Raw genomic sequence first — 12,094 nt, forward strand, 5'->3', positions numbered from 1 at the left:
AAGACCTGGGATCGAATCTCGTCTAGACTGCGAAGAACCTGTATCAGGGCTTTACAAGTGAAAGTGAGTTAGCTGGTCTCGGACGGAGGTGGTAGGGATTTTCGTCCCTCAAAAGAGGCGAGGAAAACACACAATTGAGTCAAAATACATTACGCATTGACTGCCCTACGAGCATTGATCAGACTTAATAAGCCAAATTACTTGGCCATGACAGACCATTGAGCCTAACACACAATGGGAAGATGGGATGTATTTTTGCATAATCCGGATCTTTCACCGGGGTTATGAAATTCATATCCTCCTAAAGACACTGACAGGCATCTATGGCGGGACTCGAACCCCAGCCTGTTGGTTGGAGAGTGGATACGTATAGCATTCGACCAACCGGTTCGTGGATAACTTTCCCTCTCCTAACAACAAACTGTAGGTATGAATTCTACAACTGTCGAATTCATACCTACAATTTGGCCAGCGATTAATTTAGCCAACGATATCATTTATTCGTTTGACACGTTCATGTCAAGCAAAATCTTTTGTTTCGATGTGTGCAAGAAGTGCACAGTTCAAAAAGCCAAGCCCCCATTACGCGGTAGAGAAACCTTTTTTGGGATCATTTCGTAATCATTTTCAACGCGTTTAGTTATTCCTTCGTAATACTTGTTTGAGCGTTTAAAATCTGTCTCCTTTTAGATTTTCTTCTCAAATCAAATGTTACTGGGGATGAGTCTTCTTGTTTTACTAAGATTTTTGCATCGGTAATAAGTTTCATTTTCTTGACAATACTGCGGATCAAAAGTTACAGTTGTCAGGTCATTTCGTGCCGGAAAAAAAGAAAAAAAAAAGAGTTCAGTCCTCTCGCTATTCGATTCAAAGTATGTAGCTTTTGCCGACTTCTTTCTGTATTCCTAAATTAATAAAATATTTGAAGGAAAACACACATTTGAAGACCATAACCGTCTAACTATGTATTTGTGTGATGCAGTTCCGAGGTGCATTCTTCATGCCTTCAGGATCAAGAATAATTTCGAGATATGTTCCATTTTTTTGAGAAGTGCATTTCGGGATAGAACTTCCCAAACGATTTGCCAACGTCAGGATTCTATATCACAACAACACACCAAACTACACAGTCCTGAGTGTTCGCGAATTCTTAGACAAACTAGGCAACTCCATTGTTGCCTGCCGGTCTTACAGGATTTGTTCCCGTGAGACTTCTTCCTTTTCCTTAGACTAACAAATATCCGAAAGGGAAGCAATTCCGCGAGATGGTGGATGTATAACTGAATTTTCCAGGAAAAAAAATGCCGTTCCGGCCATCTAACTGCCTCGTCTGAAAAGGACACCGAATTTAGTTACCCAGACAAGTGAAAGAAAAACTGTTCAGTCAGAGAACTACACTGCATGTCTCTGACTGAAGAGTCGTGTATGTGCACGCGAGAGTCTAATCTTCTCTTATCAATCCTTCCTTCTCCTCCTTTAACATAATTTCATCCATAACCTAAGATTTGGAACATTTTTACTGACCTATTATAGTATAACCACGTTGTAATCTTAGGTACTTTAGCTATAGACAACGAACAGTCTTATGAATGCTACACGAGTTTTCTGAATTATATCATTTCAATGGCGCATCCATGGGGGTGCAAGGGACCCTGTCCCCCGAAAAGAAAAAGGAAAAAAAAACTCCAAAATTTTCAAAAAATCTTTTCCTAATTAAAATTCATTTTTCTTTATTTATGTTCTGTTTTCTTCTATTTCTTTACTATTAATGAATTAGCCGTCACATAAGGTGGGAATACTCTATAGCTCTCGGGAATCACGGCCGCTGTGCTCGGGCGGACTGAGCTCTACTTCGTTTGTCTGAGCTGGGCCAGAGGAGATCACGGGTATCATGTATTGGCGATCATTGCAGATGCTCAGTCATAGGTCGTATGCGATGCGTAGTGTGTATTCTCAAATCGTCTATTTAACTCGCCTTCCCCCCCCCCAAAAAAAATTAAATCCTGAGTTCACCACTGTATCATTTTATTTATTTATTAATTCTATTAATCATTATCATTAATCTATTCATTCAAATAAAACCTGTTATCGAAGGGAAAGCAAAACAAGTTAAGTCTTCTATGAAGCAGCTCCATACAATAATGTAAGTTCTTTTATAGTCGGAGATCAGTACCCAAGATGCAGTTTGGCACATTCAGTGCTAAAGTGCTAAACACTCCCTGCTCGTCTACAATCGCATTATCTTTCATGGCAAATCATCGCCATACACGGGCATTTTGTTTCTTCTGTCTTTAACCTTCCTGATTTCATCTGCCAAATGCTCTGACGTGAATATCTCACTAACAATGGAGATCACGTTCCCAAAAAAAAAAAAAAAAGATTCGATCCAATGGAGAGGAAAAACAGTGCAGAGAGAGAGAGAGAGACCCATTTCTTATATCTGAAGGAAGATATACGTAATGTTTATTCCAGTGGGAGAAATAAATTCCGCGTATCATGCGAGTGGTGCGGTGTGCTAGAAATACTAAACAAGCTCGGTCTCATTTTCACGTCAACTTATTCTGATGAGGGTTGGCTTTCCGAGATAAACCTCATTGCAATAAAAGCAACAACAGAAGTAGAGGTTTTTCTTTTACGCATAGATGATCGCAATTCGTAGAACACAAGATGGATTCGAAGGATGGGTCATAAGTTAGATGAATTTTTAACATCTCTTTGAAAGAAGAAAACTAAATGCTCAATAAGAAGCATGCTCCATGATCAAGCCGTAGGAGATCGTTCCAGGAAAAAATATTCTGAAGCATATGGAACTAAATTTTATTATAAGAAATATTTCTTGAATTTTGGCAATTTTTTATATTTATTTCAGTTTCATTCTTTGCAACTCTCTGAAGCAGGAGAACAAAGGAGCAGTCCGTATGCATACGGACTGCTCCTTTGTTCTCCTGCACAACGATTTTTTTTTTCTCCTGGTAGGCTAAAGTTCGTTTGCGTTATATTTGATAATAACAATGCCTTTAAATAGAAATCGGTACCTAATACTAACTTTAACACGATGTTTTATGTACAAATCGACACTGTATGTATAGCTGTGGGGATCGTTGATGGATTAGCATCAAAGCAGTCATAGCCAAAAAAAACCGCGTGTTATACTGTATATTCAGAGGTATGCATTCTAGCCAGTTGATTTGTGCGCTATGGGAAAAAATATCACTGCCCCTGAAACCGGTTAATTCAACGTTATCTGAAACTGTAATGCGATTCGAACAAAGAATTACACTGTCCCGAACTACTGGATTCAAATTGAGATTCTTCTTTTGTCCTAAATATGATGTTTAAACGTACGTGCCTTTCATCGCTCTGCTGACTTCTAGCTGTGTCCTATTGCACAGTTCGTCCGTTGGCTCAAACAATGGGCCGACAAGATGTGTTCAACCTATCGAGTAAGATAATAATACGTGTAACTCACATGTTCACAGTCATCCAAATTAAAAACTATGGAATTTATTCTTGAAAAAAATCTGCAAAGAAAAAAAATTGAAGCCGATTAGACTGGATCAATATGAAGACCATGAAATGTCACTTTTTGGGAATTCAACTTCTTTTGGGAGAATGACGACTGAAGATGGTGACATCACATATAGCATATTGCATATCTGCTCTTTCCTTCTTTCTATTCCTTCCACAGGAGTCATCCAGTTTTTCTCACTAAATGTAACGACCGTGGAATCGAATGTTTAGTAGAAGTATCTTTACGAAACCATGTTGGGAATGGTAGTTTTTATTCCCACTACCAATTCCAGATTTTCGTAGTAAGCATGTAAACAAAAATCATAATCTAAAAATGCGATTTTACTGAAGTCTAAAAGTAGATATTAAATAAATGTGCATGCTGTCATATTGCTGTACTGAAAAACAAAAATATTCTACACTAATTGCAAGTAATTTCTTTCACTTTTTATTTGAATTAAAAAGATAAAATATTGAGCCAGGTATTCGAGAAAACAACAAACAATAATATATATATATCAATTTTTTCTACAGGACATTTTAATGGTCTCAAAATAACTGAAACCCACTATATATATTATAAGAAATGAAAAACATGAAAATGGAATCGTTTTTTACTGGCAAACATTAAATTTTAATGACGTCTTGCGAAGTAGCGCAGATACATAATGCATCAAACCAGCGATTTCTGAGTCATTCTTACCTGGATAGCATATGATAGTTGTTTCAACCTTCATTATACAAGAAAAGCAGGACTTACGTTTTGACAGTGTGGCCGAGCATGATTGAAATAAAACTTATTTAATAAATTTGATCGGTTTAACGCCATGCTATAAGCTTTTAAGAAAGAAATTTCGTAGGCATGTTTGGTACGATTTTCTTTGGCACGTAGTTCTTCGATGATCTCCTTCTTCACCGAAAAAAGAGCGATTACGTTTACCCAAAGTAGAAATGATGCCAAGCTTTTGCGGCAGATAATGATGCACTTGCCCATGAAGGTATCTGTTGGTATGTGTGGGTCTTCCATAAATAGAGATCTTCAGTTTTCTTGACATACGAGTAAGTTTGATATCCAGGAACGATACAGGAACCATTAACTTCCAATTCCGAGTAAATTGTATTTTGGGGTATTTACGAGTATTGTTGAGATGGTTCAGACTCTCCTTTAAGAAATCTGGACTATGGCTCCGAATTAAGAAAACATTATTAATGTGCCTTTTCCATAACCTTGGTTTTAATGGTAAAAATGAATTGCTTTTTTACTCAAAGGTTTCTCAATATAAATTTGCTAATACTGGAGATAATGGAGATTATATAGGAGATATAATAAGATAATATATAGGAGATAGGAGATTTGTTAATAGAGGAGATAAACCGAATTTCGGCTTGCCTATGGCCAAGCCGAAGATCGTTTATATACAAACGATCCATTAGCTGATTTTTATAATTAATAAAATGTCATAACAATAAACTAAATATTATTTAAAATATTATTATTGTTATTAAAATAATAAATAATAAATGTAATAGATATTTCGAAGGGATTCCATTAAAAAGAACAATGAAAAACGGATTCAAACAGCAGAATTAAATTTCTCAGAAAGCAGCTGGATGTACCAAGTGGGACCATAAAACAAATGAAGAAATTTTACAGTCTCTCATCACTATAAAATCATTTTAATTGTTTACATTTACTTTTACAGTAAATGTAAACAAAAATAGTTAGAACAGCTAAATCGAATGGACATTAGCAGACTATCAAAAATACTAGACGGATAAAAAATAAATGGAAAATGAAGAATTAGAAGACCAAGAAAGCGATGGCATGAGACCGGAACAGACTACTTGGCGAAAAATCCACGATAGGAAGAAGAAAAAGAAGCCAAATTGAAACTTTTCGTCTACATATTTTAGTCATTTGTTCATGTACCTTACTGAGAGTTCACTTCAGATGAATTGAGCTTTCTGGCATAGGACCGACACGGTATTGAGAGAGTTTTTGCTCTCTAGATTTCTTCCTCGTCTCTAATGAGAATGGAGTTCAAAACAGATGTCAAGCCAGTGAAATCGAATTGAAGCACTAATAAATGAACACACGGGCTCCTGGCGAGAGCTTGTCTTTTAAGTGATGCCCACCAAGGCAACTCCGCTGCCGAAGGTTATGTTCTCATAAGCTCTCTGGTAAATTTTCGAACTTTCGTTCAATTAAGGAAAAATAAATAAATAAATGGATGGAATAGGTAATATTTTTATTCGTATTCGGAAATTTTTGGAAAATTTTAATGCATAAGGTGCTACGTTCATAATTGGAATGATTCCAATATTGAAGATTATTTTTCTCCTTTCTCGTCAAGTGATAGATCGTTTTAAAGATAATGGTAGCGTACTTTAGGTGATAATTATCATATAAAATATGCTATCATTATTTTGACCTCTTAATAAATGAAATTTTTAAGTTTAATAGAATTGCTAATATCAGTGGTAATAATAGTAAACTATTGAAAAATTAATCTCTTATATCTCTAATAATCTCTTTGCAACGATTCAGAATGTAGGCTATTAAATAATCATTAGTATTGCTGTTTTTGCTATAAAAAAATAAACAGTCTCTCCTCTTTTATATCCTATTTAGCTTCTGTGCCTGATGGCTAGGCACGATCCAAGTGATTTAATAACCATGAAGCCCATTCCCGGCAGGATATATAGCTGCTGCTGGTAACACGGGATGAAAAATGAAGGAGGCTTTTTAGGATCAGCCGAGCCGTAGGGTCCAATTGCCTCGTGTCGTTCGTAGCAGTATGACAGTGGAATTACAAATAACATTGCCATCCATTCATGATATTACACCACGTGGCGGATACGACGATCCCCCAAACTGCATCAACAAAAGCAGTTTACCTGACGCACTTCAGAGCAAACATGATTCTATTTTTTTTTAAAGTACCCAATGTGTATCCTCGCATTGATTTTGATCTACAAGATGTTTAAATAATCGTAAATGGAATGCGCCTATATAAAAAAAAAAAAAACGCTTTTGCGTTATAGTAATAATTTGTTCAAAATACAAGGAAAAACTTTTTTAAGTTTTGCCGTAAACTTTACTTATACATAAAAGCAGTTATACTCTATTAACATGCATTACATGGATTACAAAAAAAAAAAAAAAAAAATAGACACTTACATTCTATAAGGCAGCATTCAGAAGCAGAAAGTGTCATCAATTTTCGATCGGTTCTTGGTTCTTCTCTCTCTCGTGGACGATCTACAACAGAAGAAAAAGAAAATTACATAAGCATGACGCTTACAATTAACTACAACAAGTTCAGTTTGTATAATGTTAATGCATATTTTCAAGATGAGTTTTCCAACTGGGTGTATTAGTTGGAAAACTCATCATTTTAATTTTTTCTTTTATAAATCAGTCTTCAGTATATTATTTCTTAAGATATAATTTTGCGAACTATACGGACTAAGTCTCTAAAATCACGAACCCACAGTGCAGTAGCACAAAAATTCTGAATTAGTTTAGCGAGCGCTGTTCTATTAGAATAGGCTAATCGATTTTTGACGGTGAAGCCGGGTTTTCGCTGAGAGAGCAGATGCTACTATTAAAAATGAAAAGCTTTATTTCGCATGAAAATCAATTCATGCAAAACAGAAAGAAATATATGAAAATATAACTTATAATAGTCAATAGAATTTTTTTTCTAAAAATTCTTACACGTTGATTACATCAGCTCTTCTCTTCTTATTCATATTATTCACTAATTCGTGTTTCCGCATCTATCCTGGTGGTTAACACACCGTAATTGAATTTTTTGTCGCTTATATACGAATGCCTCCGAAATCCAGGTGAGCAAATCTACTCACAAAGATCAAGATGGCTCTGATCGATGCCTTACGCAACAGCACCCACTCTCTTGTCTCCAACCGACAGTCAACTTTCCGTCATTGCTGCAATCCTCAGCACCGTCTTTACAATTTCGCAATAACCCTCTAAATCTCAACTCCTCCTTCACAATCATTCTTCACTATCATTTAGCTTTCCACGTCTTGCTACATTCTTATAATACTCTGAGTAAACAGTCTTCCAATCCACATTCCAAAATGCAACATTTGAACTTACAATAATGAACTTGTATCCTCACTCAACTACCCATTCTTCAAGTTTATTTATATCCCCATGCTAAGACACTTTATCATCTTCACTTTTTATGATGTTCTCCAACTTCGGATTATATTAAGCAACCGATTATCGGTTCTCCAAGGCATTTCACTTCTCATTGAGTTAAATACTAACGGCTCAAAAGAGAGAACTTTATATGTAATCTCAATTGTCGCTCTTTTTAATCCCAATTGGGATTACAATTGGGATTAAAAAGAGTTCTCTCTTTTGATGGCCGTCATACAACCAATTTAATCTAGTATCTAAATCTATTTTAAATAATTTAAATCTCTCAAATGTACTATTATATAAACCTTCATTTATAAAGCCCAAGCCATTATTAAGGCATTCCAGACAAAATTTTGTGATCATTTTGAAATCTTACCAACCCATGAAAGAATATCGCATCGTCTATAAACATGCGCTATGAAGGCGGGTATCTCATAAAAACTGTCACCTCATTCTAGAACGTAGACCAACTGCTAAAAAAACTTCTTACGTCAAACCTATGATGGCCTTCATAGATAATGTTATCATTTATCCAATCCTCTTTCGTTCACTTAATTAGCTTCTACAAAATATTAATATTCCAGAAATGCAAACGAATCAGTAATTCTATGTGACTGTCCTAGAACTTCCCATGCCCGGTGGCATTATTTGACCTTCGTCCATTTCCTGCACCACGCTAGTTGAAAAGTTCGGAGGAAGTGAAAGAATAGCCGAGTTAATTGCGATGTTAATTCTTTGGAAAAAAAAAAAAAAAGATTGGGGCCTACGGCCTTTTCTGATCATCGTTATAGTTTGTTTTTTCATACTTGTCCAAAATAATCTGCTACGTAAACCATAATATATTCGAGGAAGGAGGGCAATTCTGACTTCTATCAGATTTCGCGTGTCAACTGTTTGGTTTTTAGTTGCTGCCACAGCAATGATTGTATAAGAATTACTCAGACAGTCGCATTCTGAAGTTAGACAGAATGCAGGCTAGGTTTGCATGACCAATTTTTGACCTTCTAATAAAAATAGTTGCTAGTGCATGCCTCAACACATCTCCCTCAAAACACATGGTTATAATTCATCAAGTTGATCACCTTCTTTACATCCAATTCACTAAAATAATCCCAATACCTTCATTTCATTCGCAGTTAATCTCTCAACACTATCTGTTTCCCATGCAGTAACTTTTCTTCCTGTTCACATGGACTGGAAGAAAATTCGCCCATTTTTCTGTAATAGCTAAACGAGAGATTCATTAAACACTTGTCTTTTTCAGCTGCTATCTCATTACTCAAATCTATTGATCAAAATCATTTTCCTACACCACCATTCTTTCTTTTACTCACCACTGGAAACCCTAGCATTTCTCTCGGCTTCCTTTGCAATTTCGCAGAATTCATTCTTCACTCTCGTAGCTTGCACTTCATACATCTCATGCAAATATTCACTCCCACTGCTCCTTATACTTCTTCCATAATTTGATTTTCTGCCATTCGTGCTTTATATTTGCATTCATTCATTCATATCAACCCCACCTTCTCCATTTATACTGGGTGTCGTGCATTTAAACGCTGCTGATTTCAAATGCCCCTCAACTACTATCGAATACAGTCGATCGCTTCCCCTCAGTTCCACGTTCAATTAAATTTCTCCAAGTAGTCTCCTGAGTCTGTCGTGGCTTCTTGCTTGGCAGCTTCACGTATCCTCTACGCAGTGGACCTTATACATTCCCAGCTACCTACCAGGCGAAGGGTGAATGATCACTCTCTGCAGCCGACGACCAAATAGCTTCACTTACAATCACATCCTCTGATGGTATTACTAAATCCAATACTCTTAATCCTCGTGACTCCTCTGTTACATTGTGCCTTAGATAATCCCCCCCCCCCGGAGACCGAATTTCCTTTCCTAAGTTCCATGGACTACGTCTTACTTCCAGTTAAGAAGATTCGCATATTTGCAGTCCCGTCAGAACCATTTGCTCAGATATGCCTTCGTCTGTAATAAGAAGTCTTATAAACGCATACAATCCAATATTTTGTATTTTCCTACATTATATACATATTTTGTCATCATGGTCACATATGCCAATAACATTCATTCTAGTAGAAACCTCTTCGCCGAATTTTATGTCTCATTCATATATGAATAAGAATATAGCTGGCCTATTAGGCCGAGTGGTTAGCATACAAGCTCTCCAATTAACAGGCCGTGCGTTCGAATCCCGCTGTGGGCAGGGATGTTTGTGGCTGTCTTTAGGTGGGAGATGAATTTCATCGCCCGGTGTGAGACTACCTTCTCGCTTATTAGAGGCTTGAAAACGTTTCCATGTTTGGTCTAGGCGAGGGTTTCCATAAAAATGAAAAAGATAAAAATGAAATATACAAATATATTTATATAATATATATTTATTCATGTAATATATATAAATTACATATATAATTTATATATATAATATATAAATGGGAAAAAAATCTTTAGGCCCATCCACGGTACAAATGTATTATAGGTCTGCAATAAACCTTTCCATGGGTGGAACCCCATAAAAAAAAAATAAAATAATAAAATGAATGATGAAATACAATGTACGTACAAAGGTTCGTATTCAATAACATGATAATCAAATCTCACAAAATCTAATTCTGATTATTTTGCCGTTTTAAATAAGATAGCTGGTGGCAATAAAAAGGAACACATCAAATGCATGAAAAATTGAGACCAAGCCACCTGGTCGCTAGCCTATTATACAGAAGTCCAAAAAAAAAATTTTTTTCCCCAGTTTCTTATCAGTTTGCAAATGCACCTATTTAACTTATCACTCACTCACTCACACACACACACACACACACACACACACACACACACACAGTATGTTGTAGTTTCAGCCAGTGTAAAATACAGTTTGGTCACATTCCATTCTTTGTTCATTCAGCAACAAAGTGGATACCCGACATCGAGACACGCACAAAAGATCTGCGTTCGATTCTTGTCGCGACGAGAGAAATATGGATTTTATGTGGACTTTTAAATTAAAGGTGAGTTAGCTGTTCTCATACGGGGTAGCAGGGTTTCCCCCGGAAACTAGGGTTTTTCATCCGCGCAAACCGGCCATGAAAACACATGCAGTTTATAGACAAAAAATACAGTTGGTGGTGGGCCGTAGATGGTGGTGATGGTACTAGTATCGTTGAGTGTAGTAGAGGAGACGGCGAGATGTGTGTAGTTTAGACTAGTCTTCCCAATGAGTCTTTGGACTCCTTGGAGGTGTCATGTAACACAATTAAAACTCAATCTAAAATAATAAAAATTATAAACATTTAGAGCAAAGTGATTTTAAACACGAATCCAATTGAAGTTTCCAAAAGAGTAATAATATCTGAACGAATATTTATAACATCAATAATACGTAATTTTTTTATTTGTTTTTTGTAAAAATTAGCATAAAAGAAGGTAATGTTAATTACTGAATTATTTTGGATAAAGTATATACATAATTCATAATTCACATGTTTGTTCCAAGTATTAACAATGTTAACTCGACTATTGGACGAGTGGAACAATCTCTCCGCTCTTCATCCAAGAAGACACGGATGTTTATGAGTGCCTTTAGGTAGAAGGTTAATTTTTATTGCCCGGTGCGAAACTATCGCCATGTTTACGAAATGGCTTGAAAAAAGTTTCGTGTTCGGCAATGATTTCTTAAGCACATTTTCCGTACTATCTGTCCTTTAGCAGATAGTACGGAAATAATAATAAAAAAAACAGTAAATAATGCATTTCCTTGAGATAAACGTCAATAAAACTGATTTTATGATGAAGCCGTAATTTAAAAGCTGTTTCAATCAATAATTTCAAATTTCCATGTTCTAATTTGAAGTATTTAAGTAAAGAACTCTTACAAAATTCGTCAAGACCAGTGAAAATTTTATCAATAACACCTGAAAGCATTCTTTATATTGACCTTCAGTTGTGAGGTCATGAGGTCAGTATAATATGTTAATTCTGTTTATTTTCTTCTCAGTTTGCCTGTTTTCAGAATAAAAAAACTCGGGTTTTCTAGGAAGAAAAGCCCCTGCGAGCTCCGTATGAGAGGGGGCGCTAACGCATATTCTGCTGAAAAAAACCACTTATAAAGAATCCTGGATGGGATTTGAACCTAGGTCTTCTTTAATGAAGGACAAATGTCCCAACATCCTCGCGATTGTATTATTATGATGACGCTGAAAAATCTGGAGTAACCCGTGATAATGTTCTTGACATTCCCAATGCAATCGATCTGGTTTCGAAGTTCAGTGGGTGCCATAGTGGGCAGCTTCGAATTTCGGTATTAGTGCAGGAGTACCCAGGACTCTGTTCTTGCTTATCCCCTTTCTCCTCTATATAAACGATATTCTCTCACTGACCTCGAACTCTATCCATAGT

At 36.1% G+C, this 12,094-nt stretch overlaps 1 protein-coding gene across 3 annotated transcripts in view; it reads right to left on the reverse strand.

Moving 5' to 3' along the window:
• The window catches only part of LOC150108161 (uncharacterized), a 180,596-nt gene that overhangs the window by 49,992 nt on the left and 118,510 nt on the right, over positions 1-12,094 (reverse strand). For all 3 annotated transcript variants that reach the window (XM_090390613.1, XM_090390614.1, XM_090390615.1), the window contains exon 3: positions 6,692-6,772. In XM_090390613.1, the coding sequence (XP_090246739.1) occupies positions 6,692-6,772 (81 nt within the window). The remainder of the gene's footprint in view (positions 1-6,691; positions 6,773-12,094) is intronic.

This window comes from Typopeltis vanoorti, chromosome 3 (assembly GCF_054136105.1).
Source record: "Typopeltis vanoorti isolate ZY-2024b chromosome 3, IOZ_Tvanoo_1.0, whole genome shotgun sequence".
Classification (NCBI taxonomy): domain Eukaryota; kingdom Metazoa; phylum Arthropoda; class Arachnida; order Uropygi; family Thelyphonidae; genus Typopeltis; species Typopeltis vanoorti.